Source organism: Hippocampus guttulatus, chromosome 17, assembly GCF_054856545.1.
Source record: "Hippocampus guttulatus isolate MCC_2025c chromosome 17, RoL_Hgut_1.0, whole genome shotgun sequence".
In the NCBI taxonomy this organism is placed as follows: domain Eukaryota; kingdom Metazoa; phylum Chordata; class Actinopteri; order Syngnathiformes; family Syngnathidae; genus Hippocampus; species Hippocampus guttulatus.
Genome location: NC_141277.1, coordinates 1632834 through 1652920, shown reverse-complemented (window position 1 = coordinate 1652920; position 20087 = coordinate 1632834). Strand labels below are relative to the sequence as shown.

General features: G+C 44.3%; 3 protein-coding genes across 4 annotated transcripts in view; 1 reads left to right on the top strand and 2 right to left on the bottom strand.

Annotated features, from left to right (window-relative positions):
* The window catches only part of npr2 (natriuretic peptide receptor 2), a 30879-nt gene extending 19382 nt beyond the window's left edge, over positions 1 to 11497 (bottom strand). Inside the window, exons 1-7 of the mRNA XM_086134982.1 lie at positions 10495 to 11497; positions 5221 to 5402; positions 4474 to 4587; positions 4080 to 4215; positions 3460 to 3554; positions 1832 to 1967; positions 1343 to 1427 (exon numbers count right to left, since the gene is read on the bottom strand). Coding sequence (XP_085991108.1) covers positions 1343 to 1427; positions 1832 to 1967; positions 3460 to 3554; positions 4080 to 4215; positions 4474 to 4587; positions 5221 to 5402; positions 10495 to 11191 — 1445 coding nt within the window. The 5' untranslated portion in view covers positions 11192 to 11497. The remainder of the gene's footprint in view (positions 1 to 1342; positions 1428 to 1831; positions 1968 to 3459; positions 3555 to 4079; positions 4216 to 4473; positions 4588 to 5220; positions 5403 to 10494) is intronic.
* Positions 11498 to 12104: 607 nt separating this feature from the next.
* alad (aminolevulinate dehydratase) lies at positions 12105 to 17488 on the bottom strand. The gene is made up of 12 exons (XM_086135502.1): positions 17337 to 17488; positions 16501 to 16626; positions 16313 to 16363; positions 15646 to 15742; positions 15210 to 15345; positions 14704 to 14787; positions 14251 to 14339; positions 13882 to 13937; positions 13723 to 13810; positions 13531 to 13617; positions 13244 to 13373; positions 12105 to 12829 (listed from the first exon to the last, which is right to left on the bottom strand). Exons 2-12 carry the CDS (start codon positions 16617 to 16619, stop codon positions 12771 to 12773), a joined length of 996 nt encoding a protein of 331 aa, XP_085991628.1. The 5' UTR covers positions 16620 to 16626; positions 17337 to 17488; the 3' UTR covers positions 12105 to 12770.
* Positions 17487 to 19745, top strand: tmem203 (transmembrane protein 203). 2 transcript variants are annotated; one of them, XM_086135503.1, is made up of 2 exons: positions 17487 to 17763; positions 18134 to 19745. In XM_086135503.1, exon 2 carries the CDS (start codon positions 18348 to 18350, stop codon positions 18762 to 18764), a length of 417 nt encoding a protein of 138 aa, XP_085991629.1. In that variant the 5' UTR covers positions 17487 to 17763; positions 18134 to 18347; the 3' UTR covers positions 18765 to 19745. The 2 variants fall into 2 exon arrangements, with proteins under 2 accessions (XP_085991629.1, XP_085991630.1); XM_086135504.1 differs by having other exon boundaries at positions 17487 to 17863.
* Positions 19746 to 20087: the final 342 nt, after the last annotated feature.

The window sequence follows — 20087 nt, the reverse complement described above, 5'->3', positions numbered from 1 at the left end:
TACGTCTCAAGTTGTAATTTTCAAGCCTCAAGAAAGTCATAAAGTCATAAAATCTTGCTCGGTCACAACATACGCTATGTTGTAGTGATAATGATACCAAAAAAAAAAAAAAAAAGTTTTTAAATCACTGATCAGACTGCAGAAAGTACATCATCTCTGAATATTAAATGGTCATTTACATCTTTATAAAATGAAACGAAAAACAACTCAGCTCATGAAATGAATGTCACAACTATTGAATCATTTAGAAGAATGCAAAGTTATTTTTGTCATACAAACGTCGAAACGAGGGGCGATACATACTGAAATATGCTGAATGTGGGAGTATGTACTGTATAGGCAACAGATTTGAAAATGACAGATGCCGTTTCTGGCGCCACTCTTGTTCCCCAAATCTCTTTTTGTGTGTTAAAATGGGCAAAACTGAGAACTGATCAATTCATTCAAGTTGTACAATGACAACAAGAAACTCACGACATCATCCCCTCTCGATCCGAGTCGGAGACAAGATGCACACCCCGATTTGTCATTCATTGCCCCCCTCCCCCCCCAACAATAATTCTGAGCAATCCGTGGCGAACGCAATCGTGTAAACAAAGCCGCGGTTTCAATAAAAAGAAGACTGTTGAAAACCACCACAAACAAGCCAGCGATGAGCATCGCCAACAAGTTTTCTTCGCAGGTGTAAATGAAAACAATCATCAATCAGCAAGTTTAAATGAGTAAAATCAAACACGACAAAAAGCCCGGCAACGTTTGGGCCGCTCCCTTTCCCTTCCCCCCCCCCCCCATTAAAGGAATAAAACACAGCAGGGAAGCCTTAACCCTGCCGCTTTAAGAACATTTACAAGCGGGAAAAATGAATGGCCGCAGTCGCACATGATGCGACTCGTGACAAAAAACACTTCAAGACAAAACTGCGTATAGTTTCTAATTTAGTGTTGAACATGTGAGCCAACACCCCAACCCCTCACATTTATCAGCCCATGTGCGCGAATCCTTAATTCAGGCGACATTTCGATTTTACCTGAAGCAAAATAACAAACGGCGTGAACAGACTTCATGATCATCGAGCGAGAAGCGTGTTTGGGCCCAGTGTGTGAGCTCACATGGCAGTTGAAACGCAGCGACCCACTGCTTTATGATCACGGCCCGCTGGGCTGTTTCTGCGGCAACAATTGTGAAAAATACCACGCGGGCAACTCATTGCGGCGACCGCCCGTAAATCTCTTTCCAATCACATATCGCTTTGTCACCCCATTTAAATCACCTTTACATTTGCACGGTTGTTTCTCAGAGGCGGCGCCGAGCGAGTGCGTCAGCGACGTGCTTTCCGACTCACCTGTAAATGAGGAAACTGGAGATTCCAAAAATGATGAGCGCCAAGCCGGATCCCACCGCCACAATTCCCAGAACGGGCAGCTGACCTGGAAACAGGAGAAGGATTCCACACTCGGTTGTCTCTCATATGTTCAACAGGTGTCCACATTCATACCTGTGAGAGCAGGGGGGGGGGGGGGGGCACGCTAGAGCAAACACAGCTGTCACTGCCTAACTTAAGATCGTTAGCATAGAATTAAAAGACGCGCTTCACTTCATGCAAGATATAAATAATATTTCCATAGTCTAATTAAGACTCAGAATTCAATCCGAAGAATCCAAATAATATGATCGCACTCTATTGGCGAAAATAGACTGTGGAAATTGCGCGAAATGTTACACAGCTCATGAGGACATTTTCTAAAGGTCATCAAGGGAATTTGTATTCTACTCCATCTGAAGCGTTGATGGGGAGGGGGGGGGGGGGGGGGGGGTGTGGCTTCTATCGTACCGTCATTGCAGGAGGGGTCATCCGTGGAAAACACACAGGGTGGGTTATCCAGCGGTGGGCCCCCACTGGGCCAGTGGATCTTCTCTGTCTGGGACCAAATGATTTCTTTCATGGTTCCATTGTAGTAAGCAACCAGCTGCACAAAGAGAATCACATATTTGTTTTTTTTTAATATTAAGGACCAAGATATGACACTAAGATCATTTTCAACATCACTTTTCCCGTTAAGGGTCACAGGACACCTGGAGTTGAGCCCCGCCTATGTGAGAGGCTGACTCGTAATGAAGCTGCTCTTTTACAAACATGCCTGCCATTTTTCTGGGAAGACCTTCAACAAGATGTTATATCTGTGGAAATGTGGCTTCGTTCATTCAGAAGAGCTCCAAAGCAGTAGTGTCAAACTCATTTTTTGTCGCGAGTAGCGAGTCGGAGATGGATTTTGACTTTGATGCTACAACATCTGTTCTCCTGCTGTGAAACATGACTCCTGACGTTCATACGTGAGGGTCTTTTTGGGGGGGAGGGGGGGTTGTTTTGCTTTCCCTTCATGCTTGTCGCATGTTGTGTCCTCTCCCCTTAAACCTTGAAGGCCACCGGCCCTGCGGAGGGTCATCCAAACAATGCAGATAGCGATGGTGGTGGGGGCAGGGCCCACAAAGCCTGAAATTGGCGAAATAGTCGCTGTGGGCCTCGCGTTGCTTATCACCACATAGGGCTGCCTCTGGAAGACTTTTCTGAGGAGTCGGCGTCGTAAGATGGAGAGAAGGGCTCCAGAAGAACATTGATGGCGTTTTTTTTTTTTTGTTCCATTTAACCGAATTGACATGGGCCTCGATCTCAATTTTTGATTCGATCCAAAACTAAAACCGCCTTCCGATAAAATGAAACCGTTTCGGCGACGAGTTGACTCAACAGTCGCGTTTTGGGAGGGTCAACACACAAACTTCCAAAAAGGTGTCCTCAAGTGGGAGTTTTGAAAAGCGCCGGCATGGGTGCTCCCGCGTCAACAATGCATCATTTTGCAAATGCGCGAGATAGACCCAGAACGGGTGAGCAGCCAAACACGGACCCGAAAAGCTGCATGAGAATGAGAAAACCAGGCCCGCGACTCGGGTCAAGCCGTCACGGAAGAGCACCAATTAAAGCCAAAGATAGATGAGAACGAGAGCTCCCGCTGACTGCCTCGAAGGACCTTGATGAAATTCTGACTGAAGTCAAATGTAGCTAACCCACTTTTATTTTTTTGCACTCAAAGGAGGGAAAAAAAAAACGTTTTGCAGATCACAACACACAAATATTTTCCTCTGACTGTGGTGGAATTTTGAGGTTTTAAGCATGTTATCATTAGGGGAAATTAGGACCCCAGCATTTGTCAAGATACTAATCGCCAAAGGATGTGGCTTCCACCGACACAAAACCGTTTATTCTCTCGATCCGTTCTCATGCTGAATATCGGACAAGGAGATTCCGGCTGTCTTGACCGTACTACGCTGGGTGACCAGCAATAACGCAAAGGCAATTAACTCATTCAGTACCAGCCAATTCTGGACCAAGTCTGAAAAGACGTTTAAAAACGTCTTTGGGAGTGAATGAGTTAAAAAAAAAATACAAAGAATGGGTCCACTTACCCCATATTCTCCCGTGTCCTGGTTGGTCATGGCCCAAAGGTTGATGTCTATATCCCTGGCATTTTTGTGGTCTGTGGTAACAAGACCCGTCACCCCTAGCAACAACATCCACAGCAAAGGTCTGGTCAGGCCGTGCGATTTTTCATCCCTTATTAAAATCGGAGATACTTTTAACTCAAGGGGGGCTTTGAGGTATAAATCTCAAGTAATGTCTCCCTCTCTTTTTACGTTGTCGTGCTCATTCTTAAAAAGGCCGACATCACTTTCTTACAGATCCCGAGCCTGCAGCTCATGAGGCATCGCACAGAAACGCGATGATTCACGATTTGCTGGCGGTGACGCTCTGGCCCGCCTCAACGCGAGGGTGCTTCGAAACCAGCACCTTTCCGACTTCAACACTGAGAACGGCTTTCGGGATAAGTCGTGGGTAAAATCATTCTGAAGGGGAATGTGACCTTCAAAGTGTAAAACGTGGCCGTTTCCGTGAAAGCCGGCGGCACAAAATGTCTAAAACGCTCAACTACCACGAAATAGCACGACGACAAAAAAAAAAAAAAAAGCCTTTACTGGCTAATTAAGTGGCTGTGCTACAAAACAGATGGGAAACCGTATTTGCTCACCCCAGATTTGGCGGTTTTGTGTTCTCATTGTGATGTTGATGCCGTCGTTTTGAGCTCCGCCTTCAGCCAGCGTTTCCTCCAAGGCCTTTGCGTACAGCACAAAGCCATCATAGAAGCTGCCGGCGATGTAGTCCATCTGCAAGACGACGGCGGTCATATTGAAGCGCATCGAAGGAGTGGAGCTCAACTCAACTGTATTTATAGAGCGCTTTCAGACAGCCATCTCTGCATTCAAAGTGCTGTAGATGGAGCAACTAACATATGCAACAGCCAAGCAACAAATCGGTAACAAAGACGGTAGAAAGCACCGAACAGCAAAACTAAGAACAAATCCGAGTCATGCCGATTTCATATCAACACCAAAATGACGTGCCGATCATTTCCTTTCACCTACCAGCGATGGTTCCAAATGTACACCAAAATCCTGCTGCGCTCTTGCGTGGAGTCGCCTCTGAAATTCTTTGTACTCCGGATTATCAGGAGGTCGGTATGTTATAATGAAAACGGACTAAAAGGGACACAGAAAAATAGAGCGTCATCAGAGAGAACGGGATCTTGGCCGTAACGTCTTTCAGCAAAGACATTCAAAAAAAAAAAAAAAGCAGAAAAGCATCTTGTATGGAATCACCATGGCAACCCTCAATCGCTTTTACCTACTTCTGTGGTCTTACATCAGTGATCTGCAAGGTGTACGCTCTACCGCTTGTGTAGTCACTTTGCAGCAATGATTGATTGATTGATTTAATTAATGCGAGCATGTTGGCAGGATGAGTTTTGTTGCCGTTTACATGAAGCGCTTCCAGCCTTTGTCGATTCTCGATAAATGTGAAGGGACTGATCCAAAGTCTTCATTCAAAATGACAAGTAAAGTCGTAATGGAGACATCTTACGTCAGCCTCCATTCTACTGGGCTTGAATGAAAGTCCAATATATTCAAAGAGATGTTCTCCCTGTGCTGGCATGATTTATTTTTTATTTTTGTGGACGCACTAAAACGGGATCAGCTCACTCCAATAGTTGGTAGACGCCGATTGCAGCAAGCCACTGACGTTTTAACACTCAAATAATAATAATATTTGACCACAGAGGATATCAATCGGACATTAACACAAGTACATTTCCCCTTTTCGGTTCAGCGTACCTTAAAGACCTTAATGGGATCGTCCCACTCGAGATCAGAGTTCTGCCAGGGTTTGCGTTCTGTCAAACTTTCGGCAAAAACATCCAAATAAAAAATGGCGTAGTTTTCTGGGTCCGGGATCTCGCCGTGGAAGAGTTTCATGATGTTCAGGAAGGTGTCCAGGGGGCCGCATATGTACACAACTGCAGCGGGAGAGAACCACAACAAGATAAGCTATTGGCATCGGATCGGCCTCTTTTAATTTCATGCCTTTCGTGCCGATGGCCAAACAGCTCAACATCCAAAGGATGCAGAAACTTGGAGAGGAGGAAGGACCGGCAAATTGAAGAATGTTTCACCAAACTCTACGTAGACTGACCGCCATGGATGTGAATTCGCCTTTGTGCAGAGAGTACTGCTTCTCCAAGTGGAAGCCACTTGTTCAACACCTTCATGCAGGGTCGTCATGGTAACGCAAGCCGTACAGAGCGTTGGTTCCGAGCAGGTGAGGTGAACAGTCGCTCATTTTCATGAGACGAGAGATGACCCTCTCAAAACAGACTGGCTTCAAGGATGCTTTGGATAAAAGGAGAGAAAGTGTTGTGCACGTCTTGATCTTTTGGGCATTTTGATGACCTTAGAAAGCGAGCGCATCTTTGAGGATGTGATGAGATGATCAATGTTATCGAAAACTGCACTTCGACCACTCACCATGTAGCCGACTGTAAATATAATGCCACAGACATTTTTTTTCCCCCCACATTCTAATTTTGGCCCATACTCTTGACGTGAGTGTAACCTCTGATACCAATCAAATCAAGTCTCCTGGTTAAATATTATCAGACCTGCTTTTGGTCCTTTTTTTTTTTTTTTTTGGAGCTCTCAGCCTTGTATTTCACGTCAAAGCCAACTGCACTTCTACACTCTGACTGTAAAGTAATTCCTCACTTTTATAATACTTTCCGAATTAGTTTAACTTATGTTTGTTTGTTTTGGGGAGGGGTGGGGGGGAGCAGAGCGGTGTGATTGGTTGTTTTATTTATTGGAACTGTTTTTGCAGTCCTTGACGTTTGACCATTGGCACACTGACGAAAAAAACAAAAAGCCTCTAAAACGTAAACACGGAACATCGACAATGGTCGTTGTTCTCCCTTTTGCGACCGACGTCTCATTGTCTGCTCACGCTGAAATCAACCGACCTGCGTGTTTACAATGAACTTTCACCCCGCCACCTACACTCGGCTGCCTTTGCGCCGCAAAAACTATATAAGCGCCATTATTTTCATTCCAGACAGATGCTGGAGTGCAGGCTCGCAGCTCAGAGGCCACTTAGCAGACATTTCCTCATTGGTTACACTCATGTTGGACCCCGACTCTCATCTGTTCCATCGCGGTTTAACCATGCCAAGTGGCTCTGCTGTCTGCTGGATTGCACCCAAGATAAATGCCCCAACAGTCGGGGGGCAAAAAAAAAAAGAAAAAGGCCTTGTGTGTTGTGTGGCAGCCTCAAGTTGACAGACTTGCGCACAAATGCGCATTCAAGTTACTTGGGTCAAAGTCGTTCCACTTCTCACTCTTCAAGATCAGACTCCTCCATGTTCTACTTTCTGACGAACAAGACAACAACGCAGATTTTTTTTTTTGTTTTGTCTTTCATCTCAAAAACATGAAATGAAACCGCTGGAATTCGCCGTCGCTGAAATATTACTCGGGGGGGGGGGGGGACACACAAAAATCTCTTCAAATGTCATGCACGACGCTGGACAAAAATGTCCTCGTACGGAACGGAGTGCAGCGCAACTTTTTTTTTTTCTATCAGCCTCAACAAGAGGTGTTCAAAGAGAAGACTAACGCACAGACGAACTGAGGAGATTCACACTGGAGGCACTAAGACTGAAGCTTCACCGTGTAGATCGTTACTTGTTATCACATAATTTGACGTGAAAAGCAGTCGATTTCAAAACAAATGGGGAAATTCGGTCAAAAAAGATCCATTTAGCTTTTTATGTCTTTGCCATTTGACCAAGGAGTGTATTTTGTTGGGCCGCCGCCATTTCATCTGTCAATAAGGATTGACTTGACTCTGGATGCCTAAAATGTTAAATCATCATAAATGTTTTTCAATGTTTTAAGCGTGGACATGTCAACGTGGGGGACATTTACACTAACAAACCGAACGGTGCGTAAGGGAACGTCCCTAAAGATATGCTTGGATGGGTTTAGTGTGGGAGAACTTGACTCACCGCCATCGAGCCCTGACCTCAACACCATCAAACACATTTGTAAGAACAACAACAGAGAGTGTGAGCCAGGCTCTTTCTCATCCAAGGTGAGTGACCTCGCGTGATTCTACAGCGGGAATCGGTCCTCGAGGGCTTTACACAAAATATCAAATCATAACCCAGCAGCGAGAAGTACGACTTCAAAATACGTTTTGTTCTAATAATGGAAAATAGTACGGGACCGTTTCTTCTGACCGCAGTCAATATACTTCCCACATCGTCGTTTGCCAGGAATTGCGAGGAAGAATTTTGGGAACTAAAGTGGGCGGACGAAGGGGGGGGAGCTTGACAGTGCAACCGCGCGCAGTCACTTTGTCAGCTGTAAAAGCTCAAATGACGTGAGTCACCACAATAGTTTAAAGCTCTTCTCTCCGGTCTCGGCCTCTCGTCACCTCGGCCCAGTTGGCTATCGGCTGGGCTAAAAGTGAATGCCGAGCAAGCCTGCACAAAAGCGTTTGCTTCCACGAGCTCAGGCGCGCTGCGGCAGCGTCATAATTCATCCGAGATGGGGTCGGCCGCAGGGGCCGGGCTGGGGTCTTCTTGGCTTTTACTGGCATCGGACGCCGGCTTTGCCGCGAGTTGTATTTGAGCAACCCCATCGACATGTTTGAAAGGTTTCCCCACAGTCAGAAAGACGAAGGACGAGGCTGCATTCGTCGCCGCTCAATTCAGTGATACGAGATTCCAAAATGCCGCCGCAACGGATATCACGCAGCGACGATGACAATTAACTCATTCAGTACCAGCCAATTCTGGACCAAGTCTGAAAAGACGTTTAAAAACGTCTTTGGGAGTGAATGAGTTAAGAGCCAATTATAGACAGCTGACCAGCGTCAAGGGGGAACAATTGACGGTGGCGGCGGGATGGATGTTAATTGAGAGGGGATTTTGGAAAAGCTTATTTAGCAGTCATGAAAGACGGCCTTTGCAAATCAAAAGTGGGAAATTAAACATATTGCAATGTCTATTGAAAATTGTTATCGGTTTAAAAAAAAAATTGAGGGTGGGACGGCGCTGGCATTTGATCTTTCATGAGCGTAATCGTGTTGTACAGTGACACGCTGTCATGTTCTTCACACAGAACTCAAACATTAACTGGACCCAACGTTGCTAATCACACCGTGTTTAAAAGTAGCGCTTCCACATTCAAGTGACTTGGAGAACTTTGATCTGATCCTGTGATTTTTTTTTCTTTCCCTGGCAAAGCTCACACAAGTGCTGAATGTCTTCTTCAAAGTAAACATTCAACGGTTCCACTTGCAAACTTTTCAGCATGGAAAGCAGAAAATTCAAAAATAAACAACGCATATTTACCCTTCACTTGAGTGATGATTGACTTTTACCATAAGTTTATGTATTTTCATCAGTTTGGCGTCGGCAAGAGTCGTGCGGAAAGTGAAGAGTGCAGAAGGAAATAGAAATCACAAGTCACATCTGCATGTTGCAGAACTGCAAGTCAAACTGACTTTGGATTTCTCCAAGGGCTGTTTACGTTAATGTTGCGATCACTCCGCAGTGACCTAAAAACAGCTCCTCTATTTGTGGTTTCATCCCTGTTTGGAAAAGATTACTGACTAGACTGTACCGTTCCCTCTTTCCAAGCAGCACGGTAGGCTTATTTAAGGTTGAATAGTATCTATGTGTTTAGTTATAGTTGAGAAAGAACTTTCGGATCGAAGCATAGATGGCAATACTGAAGTCATTACCCTTTCCCTCCTGCGCTTATGGCCTACAGGTCAGATAAACCAGAGGCTTACTGGGACCCCTGCTCGCCCCCTGTTCTTTGTCAATGTCGTGTGAGCTTCTCTCTCCTTGCTGTTTGTGTGTTGTGGTCTCGCAGTAATAAATCCAACGCCGAATGGGGATTCCCCCAAATGCTTGGCTTGCCTTTTTGAACTTTCAAAGGTTTACGCCGTTGTGAATGTGCTTCCATTTGAAACCAAGTAAGAGTTCAAAAGATGCTTCCCCAATCCATGTGAATTTTGGCTGGAGGGTCACGCTCTTCAGCTCAAATCTGGTGTCTGTCTCAGGTGGTGGCCCCCGCAAAAAAAAAACAAAAAAAAAAAAACAGGAGGAGCAGCCTCAACGTGTCTGTGTAAAAATGCCCGAAAAAACAAATTCCACTTCAGCTCTGTTTGCATTTGTTGTGCATTAATAAAAAATTATAAAATCACCCAACGGGTGAATTTATCAGCTTTCGGGTCATCGAAAATTTTTACTCCCGTCAGACAAAGTGAGCAGAAAGGTTGGCGGTGTGAGATAACGCAGGCAAAATGTTTCCTTTGCAGATCAGTCGGTCAATAGCACACAGTCTAATGAGCTCCAGTATGACAGCTGCCTCAGCAATTGGTTCTTTAAAATTATATCACAAAATAACATTTTCTAATATCGTCCCTCATCAGACAGTAACCCTTGCATTGGAAGCAGCATTCAAAAGCCAAACCGTTTGGTTTTCCTGGACAACAGGACCTAGTGTGTGTCCGTTAATAAGAATTATACAACGTCCAAAAATGAACATTTGATTACTATAAATCTACGACAGATCTTTGCCGGCAGTGTATAGTGACAGGCAGAACAATTAAATGCTCTTCCACTAGATGGCAGAAGACGCAATTGCCATTCAGATAGCAGAATTGATCATGGATTCATGCCAGTATATCAGGATTGTGTTGAACGAAAGCCCAGATTTGACAACGTATAGATGTGCGAGTACATTAATACGAGATTGTCATTATTTCAGCATATATACTTCTTGGGGCATTTGTTCGAATGTAAAATATGTGCCTTGGCTCAAAAACAGGTTGGGAAACAAAGCCTTGAAAGTTATCCTTCCAGACTCAAATGCTGAGTCGGGGTGTCTTGGTGAGCCCCCCCCCCCTCCCCCCACACTCAACTAAAGGATAGCATAATTCAATCATTATTTTTGAAAAAGCTATGGAGAAACATTCTGATGACATGTTCATATCTGACGCACTATGAAAGTTTTCAAGAATGAAATGAAAGCGGCGCTTACTTCTGCCCCGCTCCTTCATGAAGGCGATGAGCTCCTTGTAGTACTTGAAGTCGTCTTCATAGGGCTGGGCCTCCACCGTGACGTTCATCTCCTCCTTCAGCTTCAGGTAGATGCCCTCCGAGAGGAAGTAGTGCGGCCGGTCGTCGTGCCTCAAGTCGTGGAAGATGACCACGGCGCGCGACGTCCAGTTGAAATGCGTGTGCAGCATGTTGGTGAAGTCGCCCAGCTTGGTGGTGGACGGCCCGCTGCGCACGATGGTTCGGTACTCGTCGCGCTTGTCGAAGCCGTACGCGGGTCCTCCGGCGGTGATGAGCGGGAGCTTCCAGTGGGACGCGAAGCGCCCCACCGAGGCCAGCGGGTACACGCAGCCGGGCCCGAAGAAGGCGTCCGGGCGGATGTAGAGTTTGGCGTCCACGGCCACCACCTGGGCTCGGCTCTCTGCGCACGAACGCGCCGCCGGGTCCTCGGTGCTGTAGTTGAGGATGTTGATGGAGCGGCCCAGGAGCAGCCCGTGTTTGCCGTGCAGATCTTCGTGCGCCATGAGGATGGCCGGGAAGACTCGCGGCAGAGCCCACGGGTACTTGTGGTGGTTGTCCGGCAGCATCACCGCCACCGTGATGTTGCTTCTACACGCCGGGAGAAGGCAGCAGCACACGGCCAACAGCAGGCAACATCCCGGCGCCCCTCCGCGGCTCATGACGCTCGTTCCAAGCGGTCAAGTACGGCACTGGTTGGAGTGGTGGAGAAACGACCGGCTTGGTGCCAAACATAAGTCTCCCTTTCCTTCCGTTTACCTTTCGTCCTTCGCCTGTTTTCTCTCAGAAGTCACTCGAAGTCAACAGCGGCGTCATGTTGGTATTTTCCGACGGGCTGTGCCGTGCGTCTCTGCCGCGTAAATCCACGTCAAAACTGAAGTTGTTGCGCGCCCGGACTTCTGCGGCACGGCGTCAGCCTCCGACTGACGGTGTGTGGGGGAGTGAGAGCATCCATCCAGATGACTTCAACTTTATCGAGAGCAGCCCTCATATTGCTCGGCCCCCTACACGTCATACCCTGTGAAGAAATTCAGTGACGGGCTGCCATGTCAAATGAGTCACATGTCATTCAATCGATCATTTTCTGCCATCACACTAAAATGTGTGCTCATTTCGTCCGATTTAAACGATTTGCAGGTCAAACGTACACTATTAATAGGAAATAACGTTTAATACGCGTTTACCTAATCGATTCGCTTGTGACCCGAAGAAAAAGCACCTAAAAGAAGAGGACAGTGTTGGACGGTAAACCCCCCCCCCCCACCTCACAATAACCTAAAATATATTATGTGAAGGATAACGCTCAAAACAATGTAAGTTGTTTTGTGGTGGGCGCGTAGGAGTACAACTTTCAAAACGGTCGTGAGTCGCCCCCTGGCGGTCACCCATCGAAGTTGCGCAGACTAAAAACGCAGTTTCCTTCACGCGCCACGTTTCCAATCAATACAGGACTGTAGTTTCATAAACGACTAAATCACTGTATGACAATATCTTGACGTCATAAGCTTTTTCAATCTTTTTTACTACAGTTATTTTGACAGCCGCAAAAGTATGACACCGCTGCACCACGGCAAGACCTCTGAATAAACCTTTTAATATCTGGTCCAAAGGGATAGTGGTCACCAACATGGGTCAACATCGGGTACATGAGAAAACAGAAATAAACGCTATAATTAGCTACTACATTCACAGTGTACAGAAACACACATGCACCAATGACAAAAAGGCATCGCTTCCGGTCAAACTTTCAGGATGAACCAAAAATGTGATATAATCTTAAGAGGTGAACTTAATACGACATTCTCAGAAGTTTTGAACGCACACATTTATCAGACTATTCAATGTTGCAGTACTTTTTGCACAACAGTTGGAGGTATGTAAGGTTGAAGGGTCATAAGTTTGCCAGTTAGAGCTTGTAGTGCATTTTCGATCCATCCTTAAGTTTTAACTGAATGAGAACATTTAAATGTTTTGTGAATAGTTTATATAGCTATGAATCTGGGATTTTAGGATCCCCCCCCCAAAAAAATATACATATGTTTATATACTTTAAAAATATAAATAACAAAAGCTGTCATATTGTTACGCACTGCCCAGTTTCCCCAAAACAGACTTTAAATAAATCCCCCAAAGTAGTGAATTTGCCAAAGCGTGTTGCTGTGACATTTTCAAGTGATGATTTTTGGTTGCTAGCTTAAAAGGAGACACTATCTTTTCTCCAGAGATTTCGCTCTTCCTTCCTCATTCTTTCAACCAGTTGAGCAACTGAGGGGTGTAGTAGGTGATGATAATGTCAGCGCCTTAAAAAAAGAAATAAAACTCATTAGTTACAAGCCCGACAGTAATTATTGGAACAACTTTTAATCACAGAAATATGATATGGCCAGTATATCTTTCCTTATATTGTTTATGTAATAATTGCCTCTCACAGGACTGTTCATTTTTATTGTCGTATGATGATAAGGATTTAGCAGAGTACAGCGTCATCATGAACACCGTTATACAGTATATCATTCCCTCTATTTAAATACGTTTTGGGGAACTTAATTGCTGGAGGAGGAGCACAATTTTTCATCAGTGCTACTCATGGGTCGCACAGATTCACATAATTCCTAACCAGTTTGTAGGACAAAAACGCTCTTAATATTATATACTTTTTTTTTTTTTGGTTGTACTGTAACACATTACAACAACAACCAACAGTCCACCCTCACCTGCCCTGCGGAAGGCAGTCATGGCCTCCATGACAGCGGCTCGCAAGTCAAAGGCTCCAGCTTGCGCTCCGTGCCACATCATGGCGAACTCCCCCGACACGTTATAAACAGCAAGCGGATGAGTGGGGAACTGAATACAGGCAGAAGAAAAAAAAAAAAAAAAGAAGAAAAAACATTCGTCACCGCATCCGCACATGGCCTAATGACGTAGGCGTGATATTTGGAAATGCTCAAAGGAATTCTTCGAATGCGGACATTTTCAAAAGCTCGCCATCATGAAGACAGACCTTGTCCTTGACTTCTCTCACAATGTCCAAATATGGCAGACCAGGTTTCACCATGAGCATATCAGCTCCTTCTCTTACATCTCGTTCCTAAGGCACAGCAGAGTGTTAGGCAAACTTCACGTTATAGTGTTTGTGAAACTTTTTGTGCGTGTGTGAGAACTTTTTGTAAGCAGTGCAATTACTATTATTTACCACAGCTCGAAGGGCAAGCCCCCTTGCTCCAGGAGGGAGTTGGTAGCGGCGCCTGTCCCCAAAAGCTGGCTTGGATTGTGCAGCATCTCTGCATAGACAACATTGGAAGTCTCACCATTCTTAATTGTGCAAACGTTTTCATCCCGTACCCTTATTTACCTGAAAGGGCCATAGTAACATGAGGCAAACTTGGCACTGTAGCTTAGCACTGACACCTGGAGATCCAAATAAACGACACAAATCATTTGAATTCATGTGAAATATTTTTTACAACATATGGAAACCGAGAGGGACACTTGCTGCATCTTGCAAAAGGACCAATCAGGCCTGTACTCAATGCTAGCAAGCAGTACACTTCAATTTTGTTTGCGATACCGTCACCAGTTTGATCAGCTTTGGCGGGAAAACACCGGCTAAATTGAAAGGGGGGCGGGGGGGGGCTTTCGAAATCAACATATGCTGTGCCGCTGCCTTTTTAGATTTACTCAAGTTATTAGCTTATAAGAGTTCTTTACTCGGCCAATTTACCTTGTTTCCCAACCCATTGGAAAGCAGCGCTTGTTTTATGGCCCCAACTCTGCCATCCATCATATCAGAAGGAGCAATTATGTGACAACCTGCGGCAAAATGCAAACAACCGACTTTTAATATCAATTACAAACTGAAAAGAAATGTTCAAAATCCTCTGACATTGTATTTCTCACAATGCTGCCCAATCTGTGTGCATTTTTCTTCATTAATACAGCCAACATGTCTTTTTTTTTTTTTTAAATTCTGAATTATCAATGCTTCCATAACCGTTTGTTTTCAATCAAGTCAGAGGCCTTATGATATACACTTAATATTTATGTTCCAACAAATATCCCAATGTGCCATTAGAGAGACATTTAGAAGTGTTTTTGTGTGTGTGTGTGTGTGTGTGCACCTCAAACATATGATAACAGAAACTTTCAAAGCTTGGGGGTGGGGGGCAGCGTTTACCAGCTTTGGCATAGGCTAGTGCTACTTCTGCTAGTCTCAAACAGCTAGCATCGATGTTCAGCGAACCATCTTCATTCAGGATACCTGGAAGGCAAATTTAAATACGTGGAGATGGTCAGTACATCTTACTGGGTACCGCATTGAGTCGCTAGGAACTAGCCGGCAGCCACCGGATGAAAGCAGCATGGACTCGTCTCAACCGGTCCGTGACACAAAAAAAGGTTAAGTACCACTGAACCAAATCACCAGAATTGCAAAATGTGGTTTTCCTGATATTTCACACAAGTGATGTAACTCGCCAAAAAAATAAAAAAGCTCCAGCTTCCAAAGGGCATTCTCCCAGTAACGCTGCATCTTGTCAGTATGCCCTTTGGCAAATTCTGGACTCATCTAGAGACCATTGTGTGTATTTCTTTCGTCACTAAACGGATAGCAGCAATTCTCTCCATGGATTATATGTACCGCATAAGGCTGAGGAAGGTCTATCATCAAAAAGAGACACTGACCACAATGGCCGTGCGATGTGTAGGGACACAAGCAGACGTCGCATGCCACCAGCAGGTCGGGGAATAAGGATCTGATCTTCTTCACGGCCATCACGGCGGGCGTGTCGTCTATGTCGGCCCCTGAGCCTCGGTCGTCCTAAGGCGCAAAAAAAAATCAGCATGTCTGCATACGGTCCGACTTATCTTCATCTGCAGGAGGTCCGTTTTATACTGCGACTTCCGCCATATATTATCCAATCATTTTGCATGCTCCACTGTAGATGAACCCTCTTCATGAATACTGAACTCTTGCAAATGTTCTCATCATTGCAGTTAATGGCCAGATGAATCAACAGCTTCACAAGAATGATCCAATTCGCATGTTTGTGCCAATTCCTTCCAAGCACAGTGACACTTTCAGTTGTCCTTGCTCTCTTTTTAGATTCACTGCACATACCTTTGCTACATTCGCGGGCACCCCAAAGATCAGCACACATTTCAAACCATTCTCGACAAGTGGCTGCAGCATTCCTTCAAGTTTGTTCACCCCATATCTACGAAAGGGAATACATTTGAAATGATGCGGCATGATTGATTACACCCCTTCCAATACTGATTTCATGAACAAAGAAAAAGGGCATTATCAGACCGATGCGATTGTGATCGCGAATGGTTATTCATGTCGGTGTGCCCTGCGATTGCCTGGCAACCAGTTCTGTGTGTGCATTTGTACATAGAAATAGTAGAAAACCAAACAAACCAAATGGGTCAGTTAAACTATATGTTGCAACTGACATTGACTTAAGGCTGGGCTTCAAGAGCAAGAACCCCCCCCCCCCAAAAAAAACAATTAGAAATGATATGTTGTTATGGAGTTTACCACCAAGTTTCACACTGGCAATGTCACAAATTTGAGTGTAACGCATGCTCAGCTTATCTGTGTCCTGAAACAGTATTTGGTGCTCGATCCACCCTGACTTTTTTTTTTTATCTCAGGACAACACCCTTCACATCAGTTGGCGCTTTTGCACAAATGTTGCCCCTGTGAGCAATGATGGGAAGTGCACTTTAGTCAGGAAACAATAACGACCCGGATTGTTATAATTAACCCCCCCCCCCATTACCTGGCTTGTCCAGGTAGGCTCTTAATAGGCTCCACGGCATCAACATTATCTCTATAGGAGTAGCAAGAAAGATGGAGTAAGACCAGGAGAAATATTTTTCATGCATTCATGTAGTTGTAGCAAATTCAAAATTCAAGTCACACACAAATTTGCCTGAATTTAGTTGAGGAAAAACTTCTGCCACTTACGTGATGAAAATTGGGTAAATGAGGTTCTCTGCTTTTATATCTGTGGCACACGTCTGCCAGTATCTGAGTGTTGGGTGAAAGTAGCCACTGTGAATAATGGACTGTACTGGCGTCTGCATCTTGACCCTGAGAGAGGCAAATTTACTGAAATTGAGAAAGCGTGCACGAGACCGTGAATGTCTCCACGAGTAGTCACTTCATGCAGGCCATTGTCCTTCATTACGGTTCAGTCAGCGTTAAAACTGACCAAGCATGCGTGATGCTCTTGGCCAAACAACTGCTCACACACAGCTCAGTTTGCATAATATATTTATTTCATTTGGACTTTAGAAATAATGGACCTTCGCTTTCACGTTGTTGAGTTACTTTTATATATTTTTGTAATGTGAGCGCACCTGTTTAATAGAGTACTGACATTTATTTATGCAATCAGCGTTCTACATGTTGCCAATATGGATATTAGCTGCACAGTAATTGCACACAAGTGAGCTTGATGTGCACGCACGCATGCATGCATGCAACACGAACAATTTAATTTCGGTCGGGCTTTCTAAATGAACTTTAAAAAAATCTATTTTTATATTTCTATTGACACCGAGTCCATGACTAAGTACAACACTACAAATGATCGATGTTATAACAAGCATTTGGATACATTTTTGACATTGTCTTACGTCGTATCGGCTGCGTTCAAGGAACAGCAGGAAAATTTAAAAAAAGTAGTCACCTTGGCCAGAAAAAAAATATGTTTGAACACCAGCAAAATAAAGAAGAAGACGTCAACAAACTAATAAACTAAAAGCGTTCAGCATATAATCAATTGAAATTGCACTCACCTGAGGGAACACGACAGCTCTGTAGCGCGTAACAACTCCTTCAGCAGACTGACCGGTTAAGTTTCTTCTTTAGATTCGAGTCCCACTGACAACACTTCACTTGTTATCACTGCCGCCATCTAGCGACTCGGTGTTTGCTAAAAAAACAAACAAAAAAAGTATATGCTATGTTTATGTATAGGTACCTGGATAATCACATCGTGACGCGTATCGTATCGTTATTATTTTTTAACTGAGATGACACATTTACATTTGGGCATGATAGACCGCCACGAGTGACGTAATCTGTTCGGCCACCATACTATTAAATGCCATTCTCGCGATGTTACCGCAACGATGAGGACGATGCTAATAGCTTGTTAGCCTAGTGGATTGTCGCTTTTCCTGTTGCGCTAAATGGAAGGCAAAGTACTCGACTGCGATTGAGGTACAGTGATGTGCAGTCACATCACACTAGATTTCCATACATGTCAATTCATGAGCTTCATGTAAGACGTGATTGGCTGTATCATCTCTGGCTACGTGTGGTGAGCTAGCACTAGTGTTACTATTTGGGCTGACTTCAATGTTAAGCTATAGGTGTCGATGCTAATGTTTTTCTGAGTCTCAATCTGTATAGAATTGACCAGTGTTCGCTTGGTTTAACATAAGATGATTTTGCTAACTTGAAAAATAATATCTTCATAAAATAAGAAGGTGTTGGACTTCAGTCGATGTTGCTTTAGTTGGTGAAACTCTTTAAAGGCCATGTCCTCACCTTTCAATGTATGTTGACATTAATTGTCATTGTTTTCTAGGAGTGGTTCCTGATATTCAGAGACTGGGAACACTTGTCGCATCAGGTTGGACTCAAAGATGTAGTCAAAAGTGAAGTGTCTCTTTTATGAGATTCATCCACTCCGTTGACCAGACACATTTGACAAGTCTTAACTCCTCGTGGTTGGCATCCACTCAGTGCTCCAGCTGTTGTCCAACAGTTCATCTCTGACTGAACATCCAGATTCCCCCACCATGTTGTTCTCTTTGCGTGAACTTGTCCAGTGGCTTGGCTTCGCCACCTTTGAACTCTTTCTGCATTTACTAGCGTTGCTAGTCTTCAGTATGCTGGTTGCCCTACGAGCTGACATGTTCACCCCCATGTTAAGCTGGTGGCTGGTGTTCGTCCCCCTGTTCGCCGCCGACGGTCTCAGCACCTACTTCACAGCCATAGTATCTATCCGGCTTTACCAGGAAAACGAGAAGCGCCTGGCGGTGCTGCGGCTGCTCTGGGTGCTGACGGTACTTAGCCTGAAGCTGGTGTGTGAGGTGCTGCTGTGCCAGAAGCTGGCGGAGCAGGAGCAAGCCAGAGACCTTTGGTTCGGCCTCATCGTCTCGCCACTGTTCATCCTTTTGCAGCTGCTGATGATACGAGCATGCCGAGTCAACTGAGGAGGTTGGATGTTTTTTAGCATTGCAAGGAGCGCTTTTCATCTGCTGTTGAGAAATTGAAAACATAACAAGGTTGTGTGTTCCAGTTTGGCACCTCCTGTTTTTTTTTTTTTTTTTGTGAACATATAGTACTTGTATCATGTTCCATGGATTGCACACTTTAATTTTTCTTTTGTGTCCCTGTTTCTAATTGAACCAAGCTGAACAAAGACTTTCACTGTGTGTGGTTATTAGATGTACAGTACTTCAAAATGTCTGCTGTATTATGGAAAAATCCCTGCCTCTGTGTTGAAGGTATGATAAGGAAAGTTTGATGTGTCCATTCCAGCAACTTTTAATATTAAAGGCTCAACAATAGTCACATTATAAGATGCGAAACATTTGATTCACTCCTGAAACTGAAATGCCAAGAGAGCAAGATGTAACTCTGCAAGACATCTTCAGGCTGGGATTTCACCCATACGTGAGTTATTCAGTGTTTATGGCGTGAGATATCTGTGTGACATAATAGTGCCTCTTCTTTGTGTAATTTGTGATAGACAATAAGCTTTGAAGAAAAAAAAAAGTTGTGCTTCAAAACGCACACGTGCACACAACGGTGCGACTCGGTGGGATCAGGAACACGGAAAGAGCTGTTGCACCAGAAATGTTTTTGTTGGAAAAATTGACATGAGACCTTGTGACTCAATTGTTACTTTTTTTGTCTGCTGCCCACAGGTTCACACAAATGAAAAGAATGTAAACGGAGACAACTGTCTGGTTTTCTTTTTGCTCACTGTCCCCAACATTCTGTGTTGATTTCTCTTGTTGTTTTATGTTTTGCATGGATTCAAAGCCTGATTTGAAAGCAACTCCTGTGTGCAAAATGTACGTGCTATGTATATGACAATTTGGGAAAGAACTTGACAAGATATTTATGTTGTTTTGTTATTACTGCACATTATCTGTAAATAAGATGTAAATAAACCAATATTTAATCTATTTTTCTTTTAGAAGTAAATACTTAAGAGTAACCGGGCCAGACGGAGTCAGTTTTTTTTGTTTTGGCCACAGGGAGGCGCTTGAGACTTGCCGGTGGGGGTAAAAAAAAAAAAGGTGCTTGCGGTTTACTCGTGCCAAATCCCCAGTTTCACTTCCCATGAAAAATGCAATTAAGTGGTCATCGTAGGCCTCGTTTATTTGCGCAGTATTGCATAAGAACGCCAGCGTGTATTTGCAATGAAAAGTGAAAATCAGTGTGAAGACGTGTTTGACACGTCATTTTATGTCTTGCCTATATATGTATAAAAAACGAATATACAAGAGGATGACTAATACGAACAT

Coding starts and splice junctions, on each gene's coding strand:
- alad (XM_086135502.1), bottom strand. CDS start 16,619: ATGCAGACGCCAGTACAGTCCATTATTCACAGTGGCTACTTTCACCCA. Junction 13,374..13,530: donor TGAGAGAAGTCAAGGACAAG/GTCTGTCTTCAT, acceptor GCCTGTATTCAG/TTCCCCACTCATCCGCTTGC. Junction 12,830..13,243: donor GACTGCCTTCCGCAGGGCAG/GTGAGGGTGGAC, acceptor TCTTTTTTTAAG/GCGCTGACATTATCATCACC.
- tmem203 (XM_086135503.1), top strand. CDS start 18,348: ATGTTGTTCTCTTTGCGTGAACTTGTCCAGTGGCTTGGCTTCGCCACC.